The following is a 26293-nucleotide window of genomic DNA, read 5'->3' on the forward strand; positions in this document are numbered from 1 at the left end:
AACTTGTTGACACATTTGAGGCAGCATGGAATCAACTTAAAGGCAGAGGAATGCACTGTCTCTAAAAGCTTGTGACATCATCTGGCACTTTCAATGAGTACATGGACATGGGCACCAACGCTCCGATTTTAATATGATTAAGACAATACTCTATTTAAGAGTCTAGACTACTATGTAAACAGTGATTTTTGATTACATTAAAGGACCACATACACCTGTGTCGCGAAATGCTGAGGTTTTTTTCTTTCCATTCAACGTGCGGTATCAAATTCCATTAAAAGAGCACTCTTCCACCAGTCCTTACTTAATAAAACCATCAAATACCTGTTTTTCATGGGGGCATAAATGAAATTTTCCAGAATGAAATAAAACTGCAGTTAAAGGAAAAAAAATGAAACACCTGAAATTACATAAAACTCTGTGGAGGAAACATGGATAGCATGGTGACGCAATGACTTTAATCGACCTATGTCTATAACATTTAAGACGGGATCATAAAAGAAACATTCAAGAAGCAACTCATGTAAACACCTTAATCATATTATTGTCTTATTCAGATTAAGGCAAATCATTAGATTACTGATAACCATGTCTAAACATGACCATGACTAAACATAGTCAAAAGCCCCAACCCTAGAAAAAAGTTCACAATTTTGATGACAGCCATTCAACAGGTTAGTAGTAAGCTAATATAATTTCATAATGGAAAAAAGTGCTAACCAACAAATGATCAAGGGAAATATACTAATGTAATTCAAATATATAAAATATGAATTGATGTGTTCTTTAAACTATATTGTTCTATTAAAATTATTTTTTAAAAGATTTGGTCAAATAAATTTTTTTTTTAGAGTCATCCATCATAATTTTGTGACTCAATAGTATCGGTTCAGGCACCGTTTTGGCACCGGTACCATTTTAAAAGTATCAAACTAGTATCGAAATAACCCCAAACGATACCTAACCCTAATATTGATATTTAGGGCACTTGAAAATATTGTGTATAATTATATATTATGTAATTTGTTTAAGTATTTTTTAAAGAATATTCAGATTATTGTATAAGTGGTTGTTTATTTCATCACAAAATGCTTGAAGACTTTATTTTCAAACATTAACATCTTCATAGTAGCTTGGCCTTCAACAATGAAATTTCTGTGACTCTTAATATGCCTTTCGTTCATTAACTCTGTACAGTAAGGCACCATTACTTAACTAACGTTCATGTAACGAGCATTTATTGATCTAAGCTAATGTTAATTTCTTAGTTAATGCCAAATAACACAATTAAATCAAAAGTCATACACATAGTTAAGTCATAAACAAAGTCATAAACAAGTTAAGAACTAATAAAATTGTTTGTTTTTTTACTTTAACATAACTATAATATAATACTATAAAGCAATAGACTATGTATTTTAGGGGTTATCTGTTAACGTCATTTGTTTTGTACCTTAGGTCAATATCGTTAAGATACCATATACTGTGATATAAGCTTCCACAATTAAATCTCAAAAATGTATACCTGCAGAAATCTATATGCAAACATTCCCTCAGTTATTAATGCTCTATTTAGGCTACATTTACATGATGTGAGCAATGATGTGGCTATACATAGAAACATTTTTCCCTTGCAGTTTGAAGTAGTTTCCAGCAGTTGGTGCAAAATAATGCAGAATACACAGAATTCGCCTCAATAGCATGTTCTGTACAAGTTTAAAACATCCCATGAGTAATTTAGAGCAAGTGAAAAAGTTCTTCTTGTCTGGTGTAAACCCAGTATTATATTAATACATGCTTTTCCACCTCACCCTACCCCCCTTCATCCCCTATTTTGCACTACTATTTATTTATCGTCTTACATTTACATAGTACATCTTGTATATAAATCTCTCGTTCTACCTCAGAATTGTTTACTTCACCTCACCCAGATCAGGGTGCACTGCACATAGTATTACATGTTGTGCAGACACTAATGGCAATACATTGTACTGCCTATAGTAAATGCAAAATTTTGCTTGTTTTTGTTTTGGCAAACAAAAGTGTTCTTGGAGCTTCCTATCACTGTAGTCACATTGGAATGTTTTTAGTTTATTTTCTTGGTCTGAACATCTTGGGCCCATTGCTGTCTATGGAGGATGAGGGAGCTCGTTGATTTCATCCAAAATATCTTAATTTGTGTTCTTAAGAAAAACGTAGATCACAGAGAATTAATTAATGACAGAATCTTTCTTTTTGTGTCAAGTAACCCTTTAAAGGGACTTCAGTGATATGGAATTGTAATGCGGTGCCTGAAATTATTTTAGCTGTGTGTTTGTGACTGCATCACTATCTCTGGTCTGCATTACTTTTTCCAACAACTCAACAGCCTGTCGTCAATTATTCCTTAAATAATATATTCATATATGATTATATTATAGTCTTTCTATATTATATATTTTGCATCATATACACTACCTGACAATGGAATAGGCGAATAGGTAGTGTACACTTTTACAGTATGTGCACTAAGGCAGATGTAAATGAGACTCACCTGCTTTATCATTAAGTGTATTATTTTCTGATTTTCCCACTCGCCAGTTTAAGTATTTGTTCCACTGGTTTGCGTAGCCACACAGATGAGCTTCTTCAAAGTCACAATCTTCAGGGTCACATGGTCAGAGAAAGGAGAAATTAATTTTTTCATGAAAAAGAAATAACTAGTTTGCAAGCTTCGTAATGCCAATAACACTTAGGCACAATTCAGAACTGAACCACACAAATCTGGTTTCATTTAAGAGCTTTTCTTCTGCCCCAGGAATGTGCACAAGGGCTGGTCCAGAGAAACTGCCATCAAAACATTGTTTGGAAAGAACAACATCAGCCTTCTTTCCTTGGTTAATGACTCTTTTCATGTGGTTTTCTGATTTTGGCATGGCATTATTAGCTTCACAAAGAAACAAACAGACCGAGACAAAAAGAGCACTGACCTATACAGTATCTGTCAGAGATACGAATCTCAAAGATGGACACACTGCTGCCCTCTTCTGCTCCCAGTCTGCCTTCAATGACAATCTACAGATGGGAAGCAAACACATGATTAGATTCACATGATAATATGACACCATTGTATGAGTCAATGTTTAAGGCTAGGCAAAAAAAAGGCTTTGATTATTTGTGATTGATTCAAAAACTTTTTTTTTTTGAAGTGCTGGGTTCCACACAATCCCTTCATGTCGTCCCAACGCAAATCGATTAAAGGGCACCTATGATGGAAATCAACTTTTGTAAGCTGTTTGGACAGAACTTTGTGTATGTATAGTGTGTCCACTGTCATATTGGAGTGATATAAACTCAACAATTCACTTTTTTAAAATTTCTTGACGTTAAAATAGGACCCAAATCCCAGTGATTCCGAGGCCCACCGCAACATGACGAAGGACTGCGGTCTTCCCAGCCCACCGAATTGATTGACAGGTGCCATGTTTCTATAATAACATGTATACACAGAACATTTTTAGGAAATAAACTGGGTCTAAATTATTTGTTACAACTCTATGTGAACTTTTATAAGTTCAAAACGTTTTTAAAACAGAGCATGTTTGTAATACAGTAAAATCGCCATCTCGCTATCTTAATGATGAGACTCATCATTTCAGAAAGGCTTGAATAAACTCTACCACAAATGCATCAAATAAACTTACTTGGTGTTTTTGATTAATGAGCTTTATTTCAGCTTCATCCAAGTCTGTCTTTGTCACTGACTGCTGTTTATCTGACACAACACATGATGAGAAGCAGAGACACACATGGGAATGGTGGGCAGGGAGAAGCAGCTCATTTGCATTTAAAGCCACAGGTTACTAAAACAGCTACACTGTACTTAGACACCAAAATGGGCAGATTCTGGAGGCTATAATAAATAATCTGATGGGTGTCATGAGTGAGACACTCGCTTTGCCTTCTTCATACCACCAGATGGAGCACTCACCCGAATACTGACACATACAGTCTAACATTACCCATCAGCCCACTTATCTGGAACTGATTTCAACCTATCACGCACACCATATGTACACTCCTCACTGATCAGTCCATGCCAACACTTGTTTTGCTCAACAAACATTTCTAATAGTTTTTTCCTGGATTGATTTCCTTGTTATTTACCCATGCCCCATTTCATTCTCTGATTGTTTGCCGCCTGCCTCTTGAACTTAGCTGCCTTTTGGACTGCTAGCTGCCTGCCTCAACATTAGCCTGCTTTCTAATCTCTGACTATTAGCCACCTGCCTTGACCTTAGACTGCCTCTTATACTTGTTTGCTGCTTCCTGTCAGTAAAGCTGCAGATGGATCTAAATCTTTGTTGAAATAGGTATTTTGAGCTGAAACTTTACAGACAAATTCTGGAGACACCAAAGGCTTATCTTGCAAAAGGGGTAAAATAGGTACCCTTTAAGTTAACAAAGTGGTTTTTATAGTTCTAAGTTGATTAAACATAACACAATTGAGCTGTCCCCCAAAAAACCCAAACCAACAGAGGTGGCTTGGGCATCTGTTTTGGATGCCTCCAGGATGCCTACCTAGGGAGGTGTTCCAGGCAAGTTCCACCGGGAGGAGGCCTCGGGGAAGACCCAGGACACGCTGGAGGGACTATGTCTTGGAGGAGCTAGAAGAAGTGTCTGAAGACAGGGAAGTCTGGGGTTCTCTACTAAGACTGCCCGCAACCTGGCCCCGGATAAGCAAATGAAAATGATGATGATGATGATCTTTAGGCCACTAATTGTCACAATCACCAGTAATCTAATACTTACAGAGTGCTGCTAAACTCACAGATTGCTGGAGAACTACAAATCTGCCAGCAAAAGAACTACAAGATCCAGTCATGCAACACACACACACCTGCTCCAAGTCTCCACTGATTAGACTCACACAGCTGAAGCAGCTCATGGACTGATTACTGGACTATTTTATACACCACACAAACACACAGAAGTTGCTAAGTCTTGTTAAACTGTATTGTGAACATACAGGGTGTTTTTCCTTACCTTGTCTTGCCGTGTTTTTGACCCTCGCCTTGTTTTGTTTGCTTATTGCTGTATGCTGCCTGCCTTCTGACCATCTGCCTGTTTACTGACCACGACTATGGATTGCCCGTATACATCTGTTTGCTCCCGTGTTGGACTGTTGCTTGCCTGACCATCCTGCTAATAAACCCTGCGTTTGGATCCGCACTCCCTGTTGTCAGCGTCTACTTCACATTACACTAATAACATTGAGCTTAGCATTTAAAAAATTATTAAATTAGTATCCAAACAAAATGAAACTTAATTTCTAAAGAGGATAAATATATTAACAAACTGGGAAAAATATATGCACTGTTAAACATCACTTAAAAATAAATATCAAAAAGAATACGAGGGCTAATCATTTTGCCTTCAACTGTATAATAGTTCTTATTTTTTGCTCAGTAAAATGCTTAACAAGATGACAAATTCTAATGTATCGGGAAAATACATTAAACAAGAAAATACACTTGTTTTTGATGCTCAAAACCATCTTTTCCTGTTCAATCCACATGCATCAGCAAATCAACTCACCTTGAATGCTTCATTAAAGTTGTGTAGGTCAATGCTGGCGATCCTCCAGCTGTCAGATGAGCTTTGGGTCGACCAGAGTACCTGATCGAAGCTCTCTCCATCAGTGCGTCTCTGCACCTGCAGGGAGGCGCCTCCTGTGACCTGATAGACCATCCTGAAACAGCTCCAGTCCTGCTGATCCACATCTGGACCCAGAAGAACCGCCTTCCTCTGGTCCTCCTGGACCTGCTCTTCGACTGTTATGAAATGTCCTGAGCAAGCAGAAGGAAAACAAAATTCATGGCAAGACTTTGTGTGTACATCTGGGAAGGAAAAGTGTTTTTTTTCCAGTGACCACTTATTCACAACAATGTAACAATTGTTGGAATATACAAAGTGATAAATGCATGTTCATTAGTTGGATTTTAAAGGAAAATAATTGTTAGTAATCAAGGATCATCTCTTATAAAACTAATTTAAATAAATAAACTTAATTAATTAACATCAATACAAGATAATATATACAGTACCTGACAAGTCTTTTTGCCTAAGTTTTAGGAATAACAAATAATAACTTGACTTCTGGTTGATCATTTGGCATCAGAAGTGGCTTATATGAAAGGTAAAGGCCTCTTGATTACGATTTTACCAAAGTAAAATATGATCATGCTTTTTAAAAAATCTTATAATTAGGACAGTAAGATCTAACTTTGGTTAGATAAAAAGTCTCGTCGCTAAACAGAAATAATGTACAGTATAAAATATAGAGTCATAGTGCAGAGGAAAAATAATATTGTGTATGACTCCCATCTGCTATGACTCAAATTACTTATTAATAAAGTCATCTAGAATGGCAAAGAAAGCGTTCTTGGTGGATTCCTAGAGTTCATCAAGATTCTTTGGATTCATCTTCAATGCTTCCTTCATCTAACCTCAGACATGCTTAATAAGTTTCATGTCTGGTGACTGGGCAGGCCAATCCTGGAGCACCTTGACCTTCATTGCTCATTCCTCCTGTGGTTTGTAATGTAATGGGCAGCACAAATGTCTTGATACCTCAGGCTGTTGATGTTGCCATCCACTCTGCATATATATATATATGCCAGCACGCACGCACGCACACACACACACACACACACACACACACACACACACACACACACACACACACACACACACACACACACACACACAGTTAACAGAGCAAGGACATTTTCACAAACTTTCATTATACAGTAACTTGCCTAATTCCCTTTAAATAATTTTTTTTTTTTTTCAAAGGCTTGTGTTTGACCATACGGCTTATGTAACTGTGTTGTTTTCAGTGACAGACCACAAAACTTTCAGTGACAGATTTACAAACTAATGTTTCAATGTAAAAATAATAAACACATGTTCATTTGTCTACATGTGCTTTCAGCCTGTCAGGCGTCTCTACCTTTTGGGCTTTGACTCCACATTTGTATTCAAGCTTTGCATTTCTCGTTAATTTCCTGTGTTGTTTAGACACTATCAAAAGCAAATGATCCAGTGGGCTTGTGGAATTGCATTTCATGCCATGTATAAACACAAAAACGAATTACCAGTCCAATAATGTGCTATTTCACCATCTCCAGATGCAGTAAATATTGAGGTCATGGCCTCCAGATGTGGGTCTCTCTAAACACAGTTTCCTCACTTTTCGGAGATTCCAGTGTGTGAACTAAAATCAATGCCTGGATTGTTCACACTTCATATCCTCCTGAGCTACATAACAGTGTCAAAAATGTGGTGACCTCAATCTTAAGTGAAGCTTTGGCAAATACAAGCCTAAAAGTAGGGATGCACCAATGCATTGTCCACCAATATTATTTTTTGACTGAAATTGGATTAAGTTGGTAACACTTTATTTTGCTGGTCCATTTGACTATTAGTAGACTGTCTGCTTAATATCTGTTGATACTGCTCCTTCAGACATTTAACTGAGTATAAGAAACTTTGCAAGTACATGTCAACATTCACTAACCCTAACCCGAACCCCAACCTAACAGTCTACTTATAATCTAACGAGAACTGGTTGGCATGTAGATGCACTGTAACTTAAATTCATTGGACAATAAAAATAAAGTGTGACCTTTTAAATTTAATAATTAACACATTAAAGGCAGATACTGATGGTTTAATGAGATGAGCTGCACATCTTTGAATAATTTAACAAGCAACAGAATGTCAGATGTGCTTTGGGAAAACAACAACTGATAAGCATCATGCTCAAGTGCTGTCACAAAACCTTTGTGTTAGTTTGGGCTAAATGTTTTGGAAAATAAAAGAAACTGACTGTATTTCTGGAGCAGCAAAATTTATAATTTACATATTGCTGAGCAACAGCATTGGTTTATTTGTTAAGTTTATCAAATAAACATGGTGCATAATATCTCTATGTAGCAGAGGCCAGCTAGTGAAGACGCTAGACAAAAATGCTAGAAGCCATGCTCCCATGTGGAAGGTCACCTTTCAGTGCCAGCTTGGAGCAGGTTGGGTGGAGTAGGTGCGGCAGGGTTACGTTGGTGCAGTGAGTGTAGCAGAGGCCAGCTGGTGAAGTACTGTGCAGGTAAATCTCACTCTTCTGACCTCTAAAAGGAGCTCTAGCGACCGACGTTAGAAGCCTTGATCTTGAGCCTTCTTGGTAGAGCAACTAACTCCCATGTGGAAGGTCGCCACTGGGATCCCAGCTACGAGCGGGTTGGGTGGAATAGGACCGGTGGGGTTCCATTCATCCATCCTCATTCATTTTCTTTTCGGCTTAGTCCCTTTATTAATCTGGGGTCACCACAGAGGAATGAACTGGCAACTTATTCAGTATTTGTTTTATGCAGGGGCGCAGTAGGTAGTGCTGTCGCCTCACAACAAGAAGGGTTACTGGTTCGAACCTCGGTTCAGTTGGTGTTTCTGTGTGGAGTTTGCATGTTCTCCCTGCCTTCGCGTGGGTTTCCTCCGGGTGCTCCGGTTTCCCCCACAGTCCAAAGACATGCGGTACAGGTGAATTGGCTAGACTAAATTGTCCGTAGTGTATGAGTGTGTGTGTGAATGTGTGTGTGGATGTTACCCAGAGATGGGTTGCGGTTGGAAGGACATCTGCTGCGTAAAAAACTTGCTGGATAAGTTGGCGGTTCATTCCGCTGTGGTGACCCCGGATTAATAAAGGGACTAAGCCGACAAGAAAATGAATGAATGAATAAATGAAATTAGACAATATTTAATTTGAGACAGCATTATTGTTTTATGTTTAATCCAGTTAAATTTCGGAAACCAATTAAGTTAACCAAATCAGTTTAAATTGGGACAATATGAAGGAATAGTGTGGAATCCAACATTTTTTACATTGTACCATAATCTTCTCCCCTCCTTCGAAAGGTTGTTGCTAGAGCGGATACGTTTGAGGGCGGAAGTTAACGAGAATTATTTCTATTATTTATTAAATTTCTCATTTGTTGTATTTTATTAACGTCTACCCCCACCCCAACCCTAAACCCAACCGTCACAGTAAAGTAAAATCAGTTGTTGTACCGAGTATTAGTTATGTTATCTATTAAATTACCCAATAAAATGTTTTTTTTAATGCCTACACCCATCCCAACCCTAAACCCAACCCTCACAGTACTGTAAAAATATTAATTATTGTTATACAGTGTCATAAAAAAATGCTGCTTTATTAATGTGCATATCGCACTTCCGGCCGGCCGCATATCCGATCTAGACTTTACCCCTTCGAAATGACCTTTCTTCACTTCTGGTCTCATCACGTGTATAATTTTGTTAGCAAGGCTCATCTTCCTGCAGTTCAATCAGTTCCCAATGGACAAAGTCATGCACAACTCTACATTTCTTTTTCATTTCAAGACTGTATTAATTGGATGTCTCAGTGTGGGGGAAAAATGACAATCTTAACTTGTTTCGTGATGACTTCTAATTGATCCAATTCATGTTCAGTAAAACTAGTTCAATGGAGAAAAACACAAGCTAGACCAGGGGTATCCAAACTCGGTCCTGGAGGGTCGGTGTCCTGCTGTGTTTAGCTCCAACTTGCTTCAACACACCTCCCAGGAAGCTTCTAGTACAGTGGTCACCACACTTGTTCCTGGAGGGCCGGCGTCCTGCACATTTTAGCTCCAACCCTAATCAAACACACCAGAACAAGCTAATCAAGGTCTTACTAGGTATACTTAAAACACCCAGGCAGGTGTGTTGAGGCAAGTTGGAGCTAAACCTGCAGGGTCACCGGCCCTCCAGGATCGAGATTGGTGACCCCTGTTCTAGTATATCTAGTACAGGGGTGGCCAACCCTGTTCCTGGAGAGCCACCTTCCTGCAGATTTCAGTTGCAACCCATATCAAACACACCTGCCTGTAATTATCACGTGGTGTTCAGGCCCTAATTAATTGGTTCAGGTGTGTTTGATACGGGTAGCAACTGAAATCTCCAGAAACAGGGTTAACCACCCCAGATCTAGTAAAAGTTTGACTAGCTAGTTCAGGTGTGCTTAATTAGGGTTGGAGCTAAACTCTCCTGGACACCGGCCCTCCAGGACCCAGTTTGGACACCCCTTAGCTGGACACCCCTTTGAACTTTTCCCCAAAAAATCCTGTTGGTGCATCGCTACTTAAAAGTAACCTAGAAGCTGAAAGATTCGGTAATCCTTTACTTGTTCCAACCCTGTTTTTCTTTTCATGAATACAAAAAGATATTTTAAATAAAAGCTAAAAATATGTAACTATTGACTTCCATAGCATGTGTTTGATTTCCTGCTAACAAAGTCAATGCTTACAGGTTGAGCTTTCTTTAAATAATCTTCTTTTATTTTCAACAATAAAAGTAAGAGACTCACATAAAGGTTTGTAACAGATTTACGGTGGAGTAAATAGTGAGTAAACATTAATTGTCCCTTTAACGCAGCATTAAACCATTTAAAATGCATTGTACTTCAGAAACTCACCGGAAGGGTTGAGAGTCCAGCTGAGAAAGCTCGGGTCAGACATATAGTCACATATGCTCTCCTGAAAGCTGCAGGAGCCTGGCAAAAGCTCAGCTTGAGTTGTCACTGTGAGAAAACAGCAAAAACATCACCCTTATACATGCAGAATGAAGAATACAGACAACTTATCGACAATAAGCCCTCACCAATCAAACTCAGAAGACAGAAAGACAGCATCTTCCCTCCTGTGTTTAGTCCTGCAAGGTGTAGGTAAAATAAAACCTGCTTCAGCATGAGAGAACTAGAGATTCAGACCTCCTTCTCTCATCTTGTCCTTCTTTCAAGCTGGCAGCGTTTAAACGAAGCTCAGATGCGATCCTTCTGTCTGGCTGCTGGAGGAAAAAAAAGGGAGGGAGGAAGGAAAAGGGCTTCAGTAATGATGACCAGATTCAGAGTTACCTTTTAAAATCTGACCACTTCACCTCAGCTCACTTTCATATAGCACATGCATATCTGCTCCATCAAGTAGATATTGAGGTCAGATCAAAATGGAGCGTGTCTTTGTCTTCTTTCTTTAAATTTGTGAGGAGCATCTTGAAATCAGACAGTCGTTTGTAAAGTATTTCCACTATGGTACTGTGCCATCTGGAGCCCCGAAATAGCTCTGTCTTCTTGTTTTATTCAGGCGGTAATCCAATAAGGACTATGTGTTCTAGTTAAGACACATTTGTTGATGGTATGAGCACATCTGCATTGTACTCAAGCACTTATAAGACAGACATTCTGTCAGCTTTGACATCAGAAATGACTATATAATAATATATCAAAACACTGTCCTTTCAGCTGCCTTATTTCCAGTGGTAATAGTTTCAATGTTTTTCAAAAGTGCATTTATTTGGCTATAAATCCTGAGTGGAACAAATTGCAGGTATTGGAATTCATTATTGTTGTAAGAAAACCAGCAACGTAAATAGTTTATATAATTGCAAGACATGGTTTACCTATTAATAAATAGATTATACTGCTCTTTCTTCAACCCTGAAATCACGCAGATGCCCACTGGCCATCAGTGGTGGAAAGAGTACTGAAAAATCATACTCCAGTAAAAGTAACATTACACAAAAATGAATAGTGTAAAAGTATCTGCAGTAAACATTACTCTAAGTATGAGCAAAAAAAGTACTCGAGAGTAGTGAGTAGTAAGTATTACACTGCAAAAAGCTGATGGGTTTACATGTAATTTGTGGATGCGTAACAAGTCACAAGACGTTAATAATAGTGTGGAGAGGTAAGCATGATCGAATACCCAATAAAGGGGGAGAGCATGCTCAGAGCCCGGCGGCTAATCAGCAGGCCAATCCGAAATAATAAGCAACACCTGTTTATTCTAGTGATTGGACCGGAGAGACACCCGTCTTAAGGAGAACGGGAGGAACAGTCGGGAGAGAGAGAGAGCTGAACGACGGCCACACAGTGGGAGCTGGCCTTGACAGTGATACATTATTAAAAATAAAAGAAATCTGTTATTTACCTCAACGCCGACCCTGTCTTCTTCTTCCCACACAAAGAAATAGGTTTGATTTAGGTTGTGATGTCTAAATACAACATTATTTTAATGTCCAATAATGTCATCAAATGGCGTTGATATTTGCTTGATTTGAGGTTGTGTTGGAAAGTGCCCAAAATCCAACGTCGAGCCAACATCTTAAACCAACATCATATAGACATAAATACTGACATTTCTTGGTCAGGTATGGCAACCAAAATCCAACATCTGATAGACGTCATAGTGGTAATGTCTACACCACGTCAAGCTGTAACATTATCAGACGTTGATATTTCATTGATTTTAGGTTGGACATTGACTTTGGCCTGACATCAAGTTCTGACGTCAACATGATTTTCATTTCCAAACAAAATGCAACGTCCATGACATTAGGGTACAGCGTCAGTCTTGTTTCATGTTGACGTCTTGTGCCTGTTGGGTGTTTAAGGCCATTTCCGTCACCACACAGTAAACATCTGTCATCTGCTCATCATTGACATGGATCTAAACAGTCCCTGATTCATTGCATGTAAAGATTTTGGACATCTTCTTGGACATTTTTATTGCTTCTAAACAGTTTGCAGCAATTATAAAGCACCCATGTCTTGAGGTAGTTTATTATGATGCGATTTTCCTTCTAAGTGCAGTTTGATTGGACTGGAATTACAGTACTGATTTTTCTTATCCCCATATACAAGAAAAAATAAAGTAATAACTACAGGTTAAAGGAAAGTAGTGGAGTAAAAGTACCAATACAGCACTAAAAATGTACTCAAGGCAAAGTAAAAGTACACATTTTTAAAATTACTTAGTAAATTACAAATTCCTGAGAAAAAAACTGCTCAATTACAGTAATTTGAGTATTTATAATTAATTACTTTACACCACTGCTGGCCATTGGTTTAAAGGGACAGTTTCAATTTATATTTGCGCTGCTGACTCTTTTGAAGCCAATATCCAAGTGACTGAAACTGCAGTTCATCGACTGGCCATTTGAGACTGGCTCCAAATGGGAGTCAATCCCAGAGACTCTGCATGCTAACATTGCCAACTTTACAGCAGATTTTTGGTTGCCTCACTGCAAGAAGGTCATTGGTTCAAGTCCCGACTGGATCAGTTGGCATTTATTTGGTGTTTGCATGTTCTCCCTGTGTTTGTGTGGGTTTCCTTAAGGTTTCCCCTACTGTCCAAAGACATGTGCTATAGGTGAATTGAATAAACTAAATTGGCCGCAATGTGTGAATGAATTGTTGACTGTGGCTCTGCCTACTTGTAGCTTCATCCGCTCTCCTCAGAAATCTGAGTGATGTCACTGGCACATCCATTTTATTTTAAATGCTTTTTCTACAGTAAACCATTAAATATCTTAACGAGAATTAACCATGGTTTTATTTAATAAATAAACAAACAAAATGTCATTAAACCATGGTGACCAACATTGCCATGTTATATATGTGGTTATAATAATGCAAGTCAATGGCAGTATATATTCCACAATGAAAACATTCCTAAAAGCAGACTTGAAATTTAAGTTTACATTGAAAATCTATAAATTTAAAAACACTTTCAAAAGTAATTTTTGTAGTCAGTAGATATTAACAAAAACTATGTAACAGCAACCTTGGTATTATTTAAGCCAGAGATGCCCAAACTAGGGCTTACGGACCAAAGCTGGCCCATGTTAACATTTGATTTGGCCCACCATCCTGTCTGAGAAGAGAATGATGGGGTGAATATGTTTAACTGAGATCATCATTCCTATTATAACATAACCTTTTTTGGTTGTTTTATTGCTAAGCTACACAAAAAAGCGAACTAAAATTAAAATTCAATTGGATGTTGTAAATTAATCTGATTTTCAAAAATGAAAATACTGCCCCTTTTACGGACAGAGAACAATGCAGTACACATCAGCAAGACATCAAATCAAGGCAAAAACAGGTGCATGCAGCTTGACTCAGCATTGTACTCCATTATTCAGCATTGAACTCCATTCTGTTATAAATGGGATTGTTTTTGTTTTTACAATTATAAATTTATTCTAAAAATACTGCATTGGATCATATAAAGCAATGATTTCTAGTCATTTTAAAATTGTTAATTACCCAACTTTAATGTAAAACAGTTTGGTATATTTACCTTCTGCCCACAGCCCTCAATCAAGTTTGGGTTTCAGCCTTTTATAAGAAAAAGTTTGGGCACCCTTGATTTAAGCTATTTAAAATATAATAATCTGCATAAGAGGCTGTTGAACTGACTCTACAAAACAACTACTCATTCCACACACTCTTAAACAAATATAGGACGAGGTCACACCAGTGTGTTTCATGCCAAACTATAAATAATTAAAGGCTGAAGTCACTCAGTCACACAGATTAGTAAACTGATACAAATATGTAATGCCGGCAGAATGTGAAACAGGGCCAGTTGAGGCTGGTGGGATTTCTGAACTTAGTGGGATTGGTGGGGTCTTGTCCACATGAAGAAGTTCCCCCCAGGGAGTCCCAGAAACTTAAATAAATACGCAATCAGTGATTTCAGAACGGAGTCTGACATTTGTTTCAAATTAGGTCCAGTTTTGTGTTCCTCCCTCTGTAGGCATTGTTGATATAGGGAGTAACACTTGAGCAAACACACTTGTGCGTGACAAGAACTGACAGGTGTTTTTGCTGGGAGAGTTAAAGGGAAAATCAGGCTATCTAGGATTTCCCAATAACATCATTTTTTGGTAACACTTTACAATAACAGTACATAAATAATGACGTGTTAATATGTAAACTAAACATTACTTCATTATGAATTAATGATGAGTTAAGGTGCACACTAATCATGAACTGACTTTACCTACACTATGATTCACAACAGTTAATGTGTCAATAATGGCTGCCTTATTTACTTGTTAATACGTGTTGTTATTTAATGTATCAATTAACATTTAAGTTTAAGCTAAATGTAACCAATATGAACTCATGAGCTGTTAATGTATAGTTATATCATGACTACTTGAAGAGTCACATGATCATTAACTCATCCTTAAATACTCATGAACTCCTGTGTTTAAACTGTTGATTTAGATTTTTGAATGTAAACGCTCCAGACAGACGTGCAAGGAGTTTGTGAGTAGTTAAGAATGGGTTAATGATCATGTGTGCCTCCAAGTAAAGTCATGAAATAATTATGCATTAACATATCATGAGTTTGTGATAGTTAAAATAAGCATAAACTAACATTCATTATCAAACAATCATGTACTAACAAGCAGTGGTGTAAAGTAACCAATTACAAATACTCAAATTACTGTAACTGAGAAGTTTTTCTCAGGAATTGTAATTTACTAAGTAGTTTTTAAAAAATGTGTACTTTTACTTTTCCTTGAGTACATTTTTAGTGCTGTATCTGTACTTTTACTCTACTACTTTCCTTCAACCTGAAGTTACTACTTTCTTTTTTCTTGTCTATGTGGATTAGAAAAATCAGTCCTGTAATTCCTGTTCAATTAGATCGCACACAGAAGGTAAATTGCATCATAATGAACTACTTTAATACACGTGCACTTTACGTTGCAGCAAGCTGTTTGGAAGCATTAAAAGTGTCCAAAAATATGTTCAAAATCTTATCACGCATTGACCCAGAGATCACGCATTGACCCATGTTTAGATCAGGGATGCCCAAACACAGTTCTGGAGGGCCGATGTCCAGCAGATTTTAGCTCCAACTTGCCTCAACACAACTGCACGGATATTTCTAGAAACCCTAGTACACTGAAAAAAAATGTTGTCTGCAACATAAATGTTGTTATTTGTGTTGAATTTAAGCAAACAAATTAAATTTAGTAATGTTCAACTTAATATGTTTGTTTACATCCAGCCCAATCAAATTGTTTACAACCACTTAAAATATTTTAGTAAATTTAAGGAATCATCTTTGAATATTTTTTTTTCAGTGTATGAGATTGATTAACCCATGTGTGTCTTATTGAGATTGGAACTAAACTTTGCATGACACGAGTGTGGTCCCCCCTGGTTCAGATCCATGTCACTGATGAGAAGATGATGGATATTTACTGTATGATGACCGAAATGGCCTTAAACACCCAACAGGCACAAGACGTCAGCATGCCGTCAGATTGAAATTGTACTCTAATGTCGTGGAGACGCTGCATTTTGTTTGGAAATGAAAATCGGGTTTACATCAGAACTCAACGTCAGCCCGATGTCAACGTCCAACCTAAAACCAACCAAACATCAACGTCTAATGATGTTACAGCTTGACGTTACCACTATGACATCTTTCAGATGTTGGATTTTGGTTGCCATACCTGATGAATAAATGTCAGTATTTGACATCAATAGGATGTTGGTTTAAGATGTTGGCTCGACATTGGATTTTGATAACTTTTTAACAACCTATATTCAACCAAATAGACATTGATTTTGCTGTGAAAATACATAAAACATCTTTTGAAATGTTCCATTTTGTGATGTCAAGAACCATTGGACATGCAAAATCCAGTAAACACTGTAAAAAACAAATGTAAATCTAGGAGACCTTGCTTTAAAAACAACTGTTAAAAAAGTGTCAGGGTATTTTTCATGTCAAATACTTAGAAAATACAATTCTGAGTGACAGAAATGCTTCAGTTATTTAGCTCTACTGGACATAAAAAAATCTTTTCCAAGCATCATTCTGAATATTAGACCTGTGTGTGGGAAACTGATCATATTTTCATATTGTTTAACAGTGCCACCTGCTGCATACTTAATATCACATACAGAATAAATAGTTGACTCCACCTACAGTAGAAGAGATGAGTGTCTCCTTGATCCATCAAACATTTATCTGAGGAGATGCGTGTTCCCAAAGGGTCTCGATGGCATGCTGCTTTCTGACATCAACCAATTATTTATAGGCTTTCCTAGAATAGCACACATGAATAAGAGCATGAAATGTATTGTGACATACTGTTATATAATTTTTAAAAATGATTTAAGTATATGTATATAAATCATATAAAATAAAATGTCAATTTTAATTACTTAGTTTTTGTGTTCACAATTGGCAGATTTGGATAAATTAAAATAACATTTAAACTCTTAGAATAATAATAATAATAATAATAATAATAATTCCTTACATTTATATAGAGCTTTTCTGAGCACTCAAAGCGCTTTACACAATGGTGGGGGATCTCCTTATCCACCACCAGTGTGCAGCATCCACCTGAATGACGCGACGGCAGCCATTTTGAACCAGACCGCACACCACACACCAGCTGATTGGTGGAGAGGAGACAGAGATGAGACCAATTGGAATATAGGGATGGTTAGGAGGCCATGATGGACAGAGGCAGAGGGCAGATTTGGCCAGGATGACAGGGTTTATACCCTACTCTTTTTCAAAGGACATCCTGGGATTTTTAACGACCACAGAGAGTCGGGACCTCGGTTTAACGTCTCATCCGAAAGATGGCGTTCACTGAGCAGTATAGCGTCCCCGTCACTACTGGGGCATTTGGACCCACACAGACCGCAGGTTGGGCGCCCCCTGCTGGCCCTACTAACACCGCTTCTGGCAGCAACCTAGCTTTCCCATGTGGTCTCCCATCCAGGTACTGACTGGGCGCAGCCCTGCTTAGCTTCAGTGGGCGATCATGTGAGAGTTGCAGAGAGCTAGCTGCCGGCTATGGAGTGGTGTACACCAAACACCTGTACTGAGATTGTTGGTGTGGAAAAAAATGGATCTCAGTCCACTTTTAACCAAACTCTGGAGTGGTTAAACTGGAAAGTGACACATTTAATTTGCCAGTATAAAATGGTATGAATGCTGACATCTGAACCTTGATTTACACTAAACAATATTAACACTCGGATCAGTGGTGGGGTTCAGTTGAAACATCGCTAAACAATTCATTCCAGTAAATGTACACCAGAAAAAGTGTACCAAGACTGAGACAATGCTTCCCTCTTAACTCTGGTGCGGTATGATTGGAGACGTTCTCACTTGGTTCTTTTGGTTCTTTTGGTTTACACAAACAAGACTATGATACACTTAGTGCTGGATCACTGAGCATATACACTTACTTTGGAGAAGTGTAGGTATAGGGAAAAAGTTACTTTAAAAAAGTAATATATTACAATCTTAAAACCAGCTGAGATGGGGGAAACAACAAAAATAACTTAACACATTACTTTCCATAAAAGTAACATATTTATTTATTTATTTATTAATTTTAAAAGAAACTTTATCAATAGAACCCTAAATGGCCTGTGATGTGCACCAGGGTTCAGACTGCAGAGTTCATACTTTTTTCAAGAAAACTACTCTGTTAGACTTTGCCGCAATTTTACAGCTATTGCCCTTTCAGCTGTAACCAATCGCTGACAAAATAGCCAATTTAGCTTATTCTATTCACCTATACGCAGCCAGGACTTCAACCAGTGATCTTCTTGCTGTGAGGTGACACTTAACCACAGTGTTGCCCTAAACCAAAGTTCTGTCACAAAATTAAACTACATCATGTAAAGACTTTTTTTTCTTGGTTTTGAGTGTTTAGATTTGGCATGAAAAGCAATGGTGTAACTATACAAACCACTCACTTTACCTTGGCTTAGTCTCAGTTTTTTCAAGAGTTGCCACTAGCCATGGGACGATAACCGTTTTCAAGGTATATCAGGGTTTAAAAAAAGGTCAAGATTTTAAAACAGTCAATTTTCTGCAATACCGTTATTTTCTGCAATACCGTTACTGATGTGCAAGATTTTTTCCATTTAGGATTTTTCTTTTGTTTTTAAGGACAACAGTATCTCCAGCAGAAGAGATATCTAAAGATGTCATTTTAAATTGCAAAACAAATCTGTTTTTGAAACAAATGAAGTTTAACATGTTTACTCTTCCAACATATTTTAAATGTTTCTCAAAATAAAATATATTGTGTTCAAAAGGGGAAAAGGTTTTGGTTTTTAATCCAGACATTTCAAAAGAATATATTTTAGAACAGTAATCACAATACCATGAGATTTTTTTCCAAGGTTATCATACTGTCAGAATCTTAAACCGGCCCATGCCTAGTCGCCACAGCGGAATGAACTGCCAGTTATCATATGTTTTAAGCGGCGGATGCCCTTCCAGACTTGCATATTTAAATGTTAGATTAGTAAGATTTCACTGTGGCCGTAGCTGCTCTGCATATAGTGTGGCATGAAATAAATATAAAGCAAAATTCGGGCGATGAAGTGCTTTAAAAAATATATACAATAGCCTTTTGCGGGTGGTCACTGCATGTTGGAAATGTAGTTTTAGAGGTTTTGGAGGTGCTGGTGGCCGATGTTATTGGCTGGTGAGCAGGAGGAGGTGGCTAGTGGCCGATGTTACTGGCTGGTGAGCAGGAGGAGTTGTTGGAGGTGCTGGTGGCCGATGTTACTCGCTGGTAAGTAGGTGTTGGAGGTGCTGGTGGTCGATGTTATTGGCTGGTGAGCAGGAGGAGGTGTTAGAGGTGCTGGTGGCCGATGTTATTGGCTGGTAAGCAGGAGGAGGTGTTAGAGGTGCTGGTGGCTGATGTTATTGGCTGGTGAGCAGGAGGAAATGTTAGGGGTGCTGGTGGCCGATGTTATTGGCTGGTGAGCAGGAGGAGGTGTTAGAGGTGCTGGTGGCCGATGTTATTGGCTGGTAAGCAGGAGGAGGTGTTAGAGGTGCTGGTGGCTGATGTTATTGGCTGGTAAGCAGGAGGAGGTGTTAGGCCGTACTCACACTAGATACAGTTGCCTCGAACCGGGCCAAAGCACGCTTGTCCCCCCTCCCGTCTCCCCCGACGGCCCTCGCTCACACCATATCGGGCCTCGGCACGCTTACGTCATCGCTGCTGCGCTGTTCAGAAGCGCTCTCTATGGCAAGCCTTTTTAGCATTTAAATCTTTGTTCTGACTCCATAAATATATTTAGAGATATCTCTAATTATATTTTGACTAGTCATAATTATAATTCGACTAGTCAGAATAACAATTAGAGATATCTACAATTGCAATTGTACTAGTACGAAATCAGATTAGAGATATCTGCAAATATTTTATGACTAGTCATATTCCTCTATTGACTTCCATTGAAAAATATTTGCAGATATCTCTAAATGAGTTTTGACTAGTCACAATTGTAATTAGAGATATCTCTAACTGAGTTTTTACTAGTCATACATTTGGAGATGTCTTTAATTCGTAATATTTAGAGATATTTACAAATATATTTGAAGATATCTCTAATTAATTTACTAATAGTCGAATTACAGTTGTAGATATCTTGAATTGGATTTTTGACGAGTCAAAACTCATTTAGAGATATCTGCAAATATTTTTCAATGGAAGTAAATGGAGGAATATGACTAGTCATAATATATTTGCAGATATCTCCAATCTGATTTCGTACTAGTACAATTGTAATTGCAGATATCTCTAATTGTCATTCTGACAAGTCGAATTATAATAATGACTAGTCAAAACATATAATTATATCTCTAAATATATTTATGGATAGTCAGAACATGGTTTAAATGTTAAAACGGCTTGCCATACGCTCTCACTCAGCAGCACAGTGGAGATTTCTCTAGTTATATCTTTTCAGTCGTTTGTTATGCAGTGACATGCAGTCAAATATTTCGCCAAACAGTCCTTAGGGATGCGGGGACACACAGTCAGATATTTTACCGAACAGATCCGCCACTTTTGGCGCTCATAAACAATCAAAGCTCTCGTGCTGCAGGAATGAGGAGGTCTGCTGAAGGCGCGCAGCTGTGGTGCTGTGAGGAGTTTGCGTCTTTAATAAACTACAGCAGTTTGCGATCACTGAACAGTAAGAATGATTAATAAATCCATATCAAACAGTCCCTTAAAAAGTCACGTCTCGCTTTCGGTTTCGGGCTTTGGCGCGTTTCGCGCTCACACACAAGTGTACCGCGCCAAAGCCCAAGTGTACCGCGCTCAGGCACACCTCTTCCAACCGGGCCAGGGCCGGCCAAGTGAACCGTGCTTGAGCCCGATTCAGCGCACTCACACTTCTCAAACGATCCGGGAAACGGGCCTGGGCACGGTACGGATGGCATAGTGTGAGTAGGCCCTTAGAGGTGCTGCTGGCCGATGTTGTTGGCTGGTAAGCCGGAGGAGGTGTTAGAGGTGCTGGTGACCAATGTTATTGGCTGGTGAATAGAAGGAGGTGTTGGTGGCTGATGTTATTGGCTGGTGGGCAGGAGGAGGTGTTAGAGGTGCTGGTGGCCGATGTTATTGGCTGGTGGGCAGGAGGAGGTGTTGGTGGCCGATGTTATTGGCTAGTGGGCAGGAGGAGGTGTTAGAGGTGCTGGTGGCCGATGTTATTGGCTGGTGGGCAGGAGGAGGTGTTAGAGGTGCTGGTGGCCGATGTTATTGGCTGGTGAGCAGGAGGAGGTGTTAGAGGTGCTGGTGGCCGATGTTATTGGCTGGTGAGCAGGAGGAGGTGTTAGAGGTGCTGGTGGCCGATGTTATTGGCTGGTGGGCAGGAGGAGGTGTTGGTGGCTGATGTTATTGGCTGGGGGGCAGGAGAAGGTGTTAGAGGTGCTGGTGGCCGATGTTATTGGCTGGTGAGCAGGAGGAGGTGTTAGAGGTGCTGGTGGCCGATGTTATTGGCTGGTGGGCAGGAGGAGGTGTTGGTGGCCGATGTTATTGGCTGGTGGGCAGGAGGAGGTGTTAGAGGTGCTGGTGGCCGATGTTATTGGCTGGTGGGCAGGAGGAGGTGTTAGAGGTGCTGGTGGCCGATGTTATTGGCTGGTGAGCAGGAGGAGGTGTTAGAGGTGCTGGTGGCCGATGTTATTGGCTGGTGAGCAGGAGGAGGTGTTAGAGGTGCTGGTGGCCGATGTTATTGGCTGGTGGGCAGGAGGAGGTGTTGGTGGCCGATGTTATTGGCTGGGGGGCAGGAGAAGGTGTTAGAGGTGCTGGTGGCCGATGTTATTGGCTGGTGAGCAGGAGGAGGTGTTAGAGGTGCTGGTGGCCGATGTTATTGGCTGGTGAGCAGGAGGAGGTGTTAGAGGTGCTGGTGGCCGATGTTATTGGCTGGTGAGCAGGAGGAGGTGTTAGAGGTGCTGGTGGTCGATGGTATTGGCTGTTAAGCAGGAGGAGGTGTTAGAGGTGCTGGTGGCCGATGTTATTGGCTGGTGAGCAGGAGGAAGGGTTGATGGCTGTTATTACAGAGTCTTCACTCTTTCCAATATTTTATCTCACCTTCAAGATCTAAAGGTCCCTGATAATTTGCCATCATGCAACAGCAATACCACATCTGATTGACAGTGCCTGCTAAAGTGAGGGGAACAGGGGAATCCCACATGTGGTACTCTTTAACTCGTCTGATTGCAGGTTCAACAAGTATGCAGAGTCTGGCAATGGCATAGGTTCTTTCAGTTTCCGCTCTACTAAACTGATCACAGTGCTTATAAGGGGGGATGATTAATTTTGCCCTAACATCCTCCAACAACTTCCCAATGAGGAAGCCTTTATCACCTCATCACCTTGTTCCAGTAAGCCCAAGATTCCTGACTGCTTGGTCAACTCCTTGTTTAAGCCAGTAAATAGCTTTGATATAAATGTGATTGCACCTCAGGGTGTCACTCAAATTAAACATTTGAAGGTGGTGTGGGACTTGTAAGCTGAGAATGTTTCAGAGTGGAGGGTAATTGCATCTGAGTATTCACATCTTAACTCTGTGCAGTCAATAATGATCCTCACATTTGGGCAGTACCGCTGAAATTTCACAGGCATTGTCCGTCGCACCAGCTCCTGGGTCATCCAGATTTGAATTGATCCCAACACAAGCTATAAGTAGTTTGACCATGTTATTACAACGCGACTCACTGTAGAAGTACTAAGTTTAAATATTTCAGCCAAAACTCTCTCTCTAAGACCAACAGCAACACGCAGGCAAAACATGAAAAACTCATCAATGAGTTGCAACTTGCGCTTGAGGCTTGGCATCACAACCTCTTTCTCTGCAGTTGAAATTACAACCCTCTTAGCTTTGGACCAGAACACAATATGGGATGCTGATGGCTCAATAGATCTCCAAAAAACAAAAAAGATGTTTTTGTTTGGAAACCTCATGAAAGTCAACATCAGACACGCACCATGTATCTAGCAGGGCTCCTGAGGTATTAAGGCTTGCCACCAGTTCCTCCAGCTCCTTTATTTTTTCCAGTGCCTTATCAAGAGCACCTAATTAAAAAAAATATATATATGGTAAACGTTAAACATGAAAATGTATTATTGGAGAACATTTCTCATAAAGGTGAAAAAATTGGTATTTTATCATTACAGTTTTGTGCAATTTTACAATTTACAACATGACTGTAAATTCTTAATTCAATTATTGTACTGTTCAATTCAATTATTGTACATTTGTTTTTAACTTTGAATATCTTTGCTATCTCCTATCAGTCCCCCCCAATTTGGCAATTATGTCATAATTCACTCACCCTCAGGTTTTTCCAAGCCTGTATTTATTTATTTATTTATTTATTTGTCTTAACACTACAGAAGAATTGGGTATTTTGAAAAATGTCAGTAAACAAATAGACATTAAAACCGATTTACTACTATAATTAATGAATTACTGACATTCTAACAAAATTGCCTTTGTGGAAAAACTGGGCATGAGTATATAATGACAATTTTAATTCTGAACTATCCCTTTAATTAAAATGCTTGAAATGGGTGGTTCAGGTAGTTTAAAGCAGAACTGATGAAAATGTTATAAGTGGGTTTAAATGTACTAATGGTAAGTTATGCATTTAAACGGGAAATTACTAAAATAGTAAAGTAACGTTTATGCAACACAGAACCAATGCTCCACGACATAACTATGCTAGTAATGTCATATTACTAAATAAAATGCAATATACTTTCTTTTTAACTAATAATTAATTACTGTGATATCACTCTTGACAGTGGTGTTTTTCCCCCTGCTCATAACAGACCGTGCTTTTTGCAGTCCTCGTCTGGCGTGATTTAACCTCTCTCCAGTTGTTCCATGAAAACCTTGAAGGCACAGCCTGTGGTGTAAGAAATTTGCGACCGGACTGTGGATGGACATGAACTTCATGCTCCGTGAAGTGCATAGCACACACAAAAGTGCTGCCCTTCCTCACAGTAAATTCCACCCCTCATCTCTCTGAATAGCCCAAATCCAACACCTCTGAATAGTTTCATTACTGGGAAAGCAATGAAATGACAAATATGGCTGTTTCGTTTTGGAATTAGTACAAAAAGGTACGCTGTAAGATTGGTTACTTTTAGTCTCCGCCATTGCACTTTGCTTCTACCGGAACAAAGTTTTCCTTACTTCCGGTCTCGATCGCCATTTTGTGAAATAGGCCTAATCTCAGAAATCCTCGAACAGCTTCAGAAATCTCAGGATCCGCACAGAAATATTCTACAAAGTCGCCTCGTCTCTCAACCAACAGATTGCGATGGGTTTGATTGTGTTTACAAGCACTTATTCAGTCGTCTCTCAACGGGTCTTACATTTCAGCAAGAAGTGACGTCAGTCACATGACCTTTCGTAATGCCCTGCTTTAAAAATCGACAATAATCTCATATTTAGCATAAATAATAATAAATATGATCCTCAGAAAACAAACCAATAATTGTTCTGAAAGCAGTTTATGTTGCCTGTAGATTTCACGAATGGAGAATAATATTATCATCGTCCACTTCTTTATTATGGTACAGGTACATTTATAGATGAGCTCGTTTGTTTGCTGTTGTTTTAAAAACTTTATTCACTTGAATTTCTGCGAGACTTTGGATAAATTTAAAGATTTCTCTCCTACTAATAAAGGTGATGACGCAAGGAAGTTTCACTGAGCTTTTGGCCTCTTGAAAATAATTGGTTATACTGTATATAGTTATTTAAATTTATAACAATAGCTTTTTAATTAAAACAAGTTTATTGTTTCATATTTGTCTTTTTGACGCAGTTTAAACAGAATTAATAATTGTAGGTGCACTATATGCAGGCAGGGGCTGTTCAGGTGGTTCAAACGACGGCCAAAATGTCCAGAATTTGTTCTTTAATTATTTTCTGTAATTTTTTTAATTGTTGTTTAGTAATAAATGCATTTTTTAAATAAATATGGTCAGTAGTTTGAATCCCATGGAGCCTCAAAGCCACATTGATGTGACGCGAGTCACGTGACATAACCGAGCGGCAACTTTAACTGACATTTGAATCTTTGATGCGGCATCCATAGTGAATAACGTTATTATGAGTCGAAAAGAGCAAGAGAGACGAAGAGAAAGCAGGCAGCAGCGTCATTGTCGCAGAATATTGAACATATGTTCAAAAAGACTGGCAAACAGGGTAAGGCTGGCTGACGTTACTTCCTAACAGATCTGTCCCGTTCAGGTTCTAGGCTGGCCGCATTAGCCGGGGCGTCCTGTATATTTGCCGTTATTGATATGTCTCGTACATGACCTCACTTTCCCTATTTATTTTTTGACTGCTGTGCCATTACAATTTTGGAAAATAACTGTCCGATAAAGGCTTTACTACCAAGCGAAGTCCTCCGCTGTCAACTGTCACAGCAAAAAGCGCTGATCCCGTCCCGTCCATGTTATGAGGCTGTTTACACCTGCTCACTTCATTCGCTTTATTCTGATCTGATATTAATCCAATCGCTCAAACCACTTCAGATTGCGGTCTGGGACACACTCCAGACGACACTGGACAGGTCTAATTAATGTATTCTTTTACACAAAATGAATTTAAATGAAATAAATGATGACCTGGAGAAAATCTGACCTGCGCCAGTTAAGAGAAACAGCTGTAGGTGCGCTTTTACAGCCAAACACACGTAAAGTGCCAAATAAATCAAGACACATTTACCATAAGCATAAAACATGTGTTCTGACTTTCCTTCATCTGCCAAAAAAGTCAACTAGTCATGTTCAACTACACGGTTTTTAGGCTAATATGAAGCATTTTCTCTTCATTCATCATTTTTACTTTTATTTCTTTAAGTATTTATTTCATTATATTATTATTTCATTACATTAAATTCGTTTTATTTTTATACAGAAATTATCAAATTAAAATGTTCAATTAATAATAAATGGCAGCTGTTGTTAAACACAAAACGATGAATAAAAAGTGTCCAGCACCAAAAGCAGTCCATAAATCAACACGTTTTAAATGGAGTTTTTATAATGAGTCAAATCCACTGATAATGATCATATT

At 38.8% G+C, this 26293-nt stretch overlaps 1 protein-coding gene across 34 annotated transcripts in view; it reads right to left on the reverse strand.

Moving 5' to 3' along the window:
- The window catches only part of mamdc2b (MAM domain containing 2b), a 38056-nt gene extending 13524 nt beyond the window's left edge, over window positions 1-24532 (reverse strand). For 2 of the 34 annotated variants that reach the window (XM_087270310.1, XM_087270296.1), the window contains exons 1-8: window positions 24033-24532; window positions 23184-23271; window positions 16851-16968; window positions 10714-10896; window positions 10529-10633; window positions 4561-5828; window positions 2970-3054; window positions 2534-2641 (exon numbers count right to left, since the gene is read on the reverse strand). Coding sequence is in view for 17 of the 34 variants with exons in the window: in XM_087270290.1 (XP_087126416.1) it covers window positions 2534-2641; window positions 2970-3054; window positions 5578-5828; window positions 10529-10633; window positions 10714-10801 (637 nt within the window). In the remaining 17 variants the exon portion in view is untranslated. Of the gene's footprint in view, window positions 1-2533; window positions 2642-2969; window positions 3246-3345; window positions 3468-3683; window positions 3755-4560; window positions 5829-10528; window positions 10634-10713; window positions 10900-10989; window positions 11416-14192; window positions 14343-16850; window positions 16969-17187; window positions 17326-23183; window positions 23272-24032 lie in introns of those variants that run through there. The other 32 variants (XM_087270281.1, XM_087270278.1, XM_087270291.1 and 29 more) reach the window with 30 other exon arrangements.
- Window positions 24533-26293: the final 1761 nt, after the last annotated feature.

Source organism: Danio rerio, chromosome 10, assembly GCF_052040795.2.
Source record: "Danio rerio strain M-AB ecotype USA chromosome 10, GRCz13ab, whole genome shotgun sequence".
Lineage (NCBI taxonomy): Eukaryota > Metazoa > Chordata > Actinopteri > Cypriniformes > Danionidae > Danio > Danio rerio.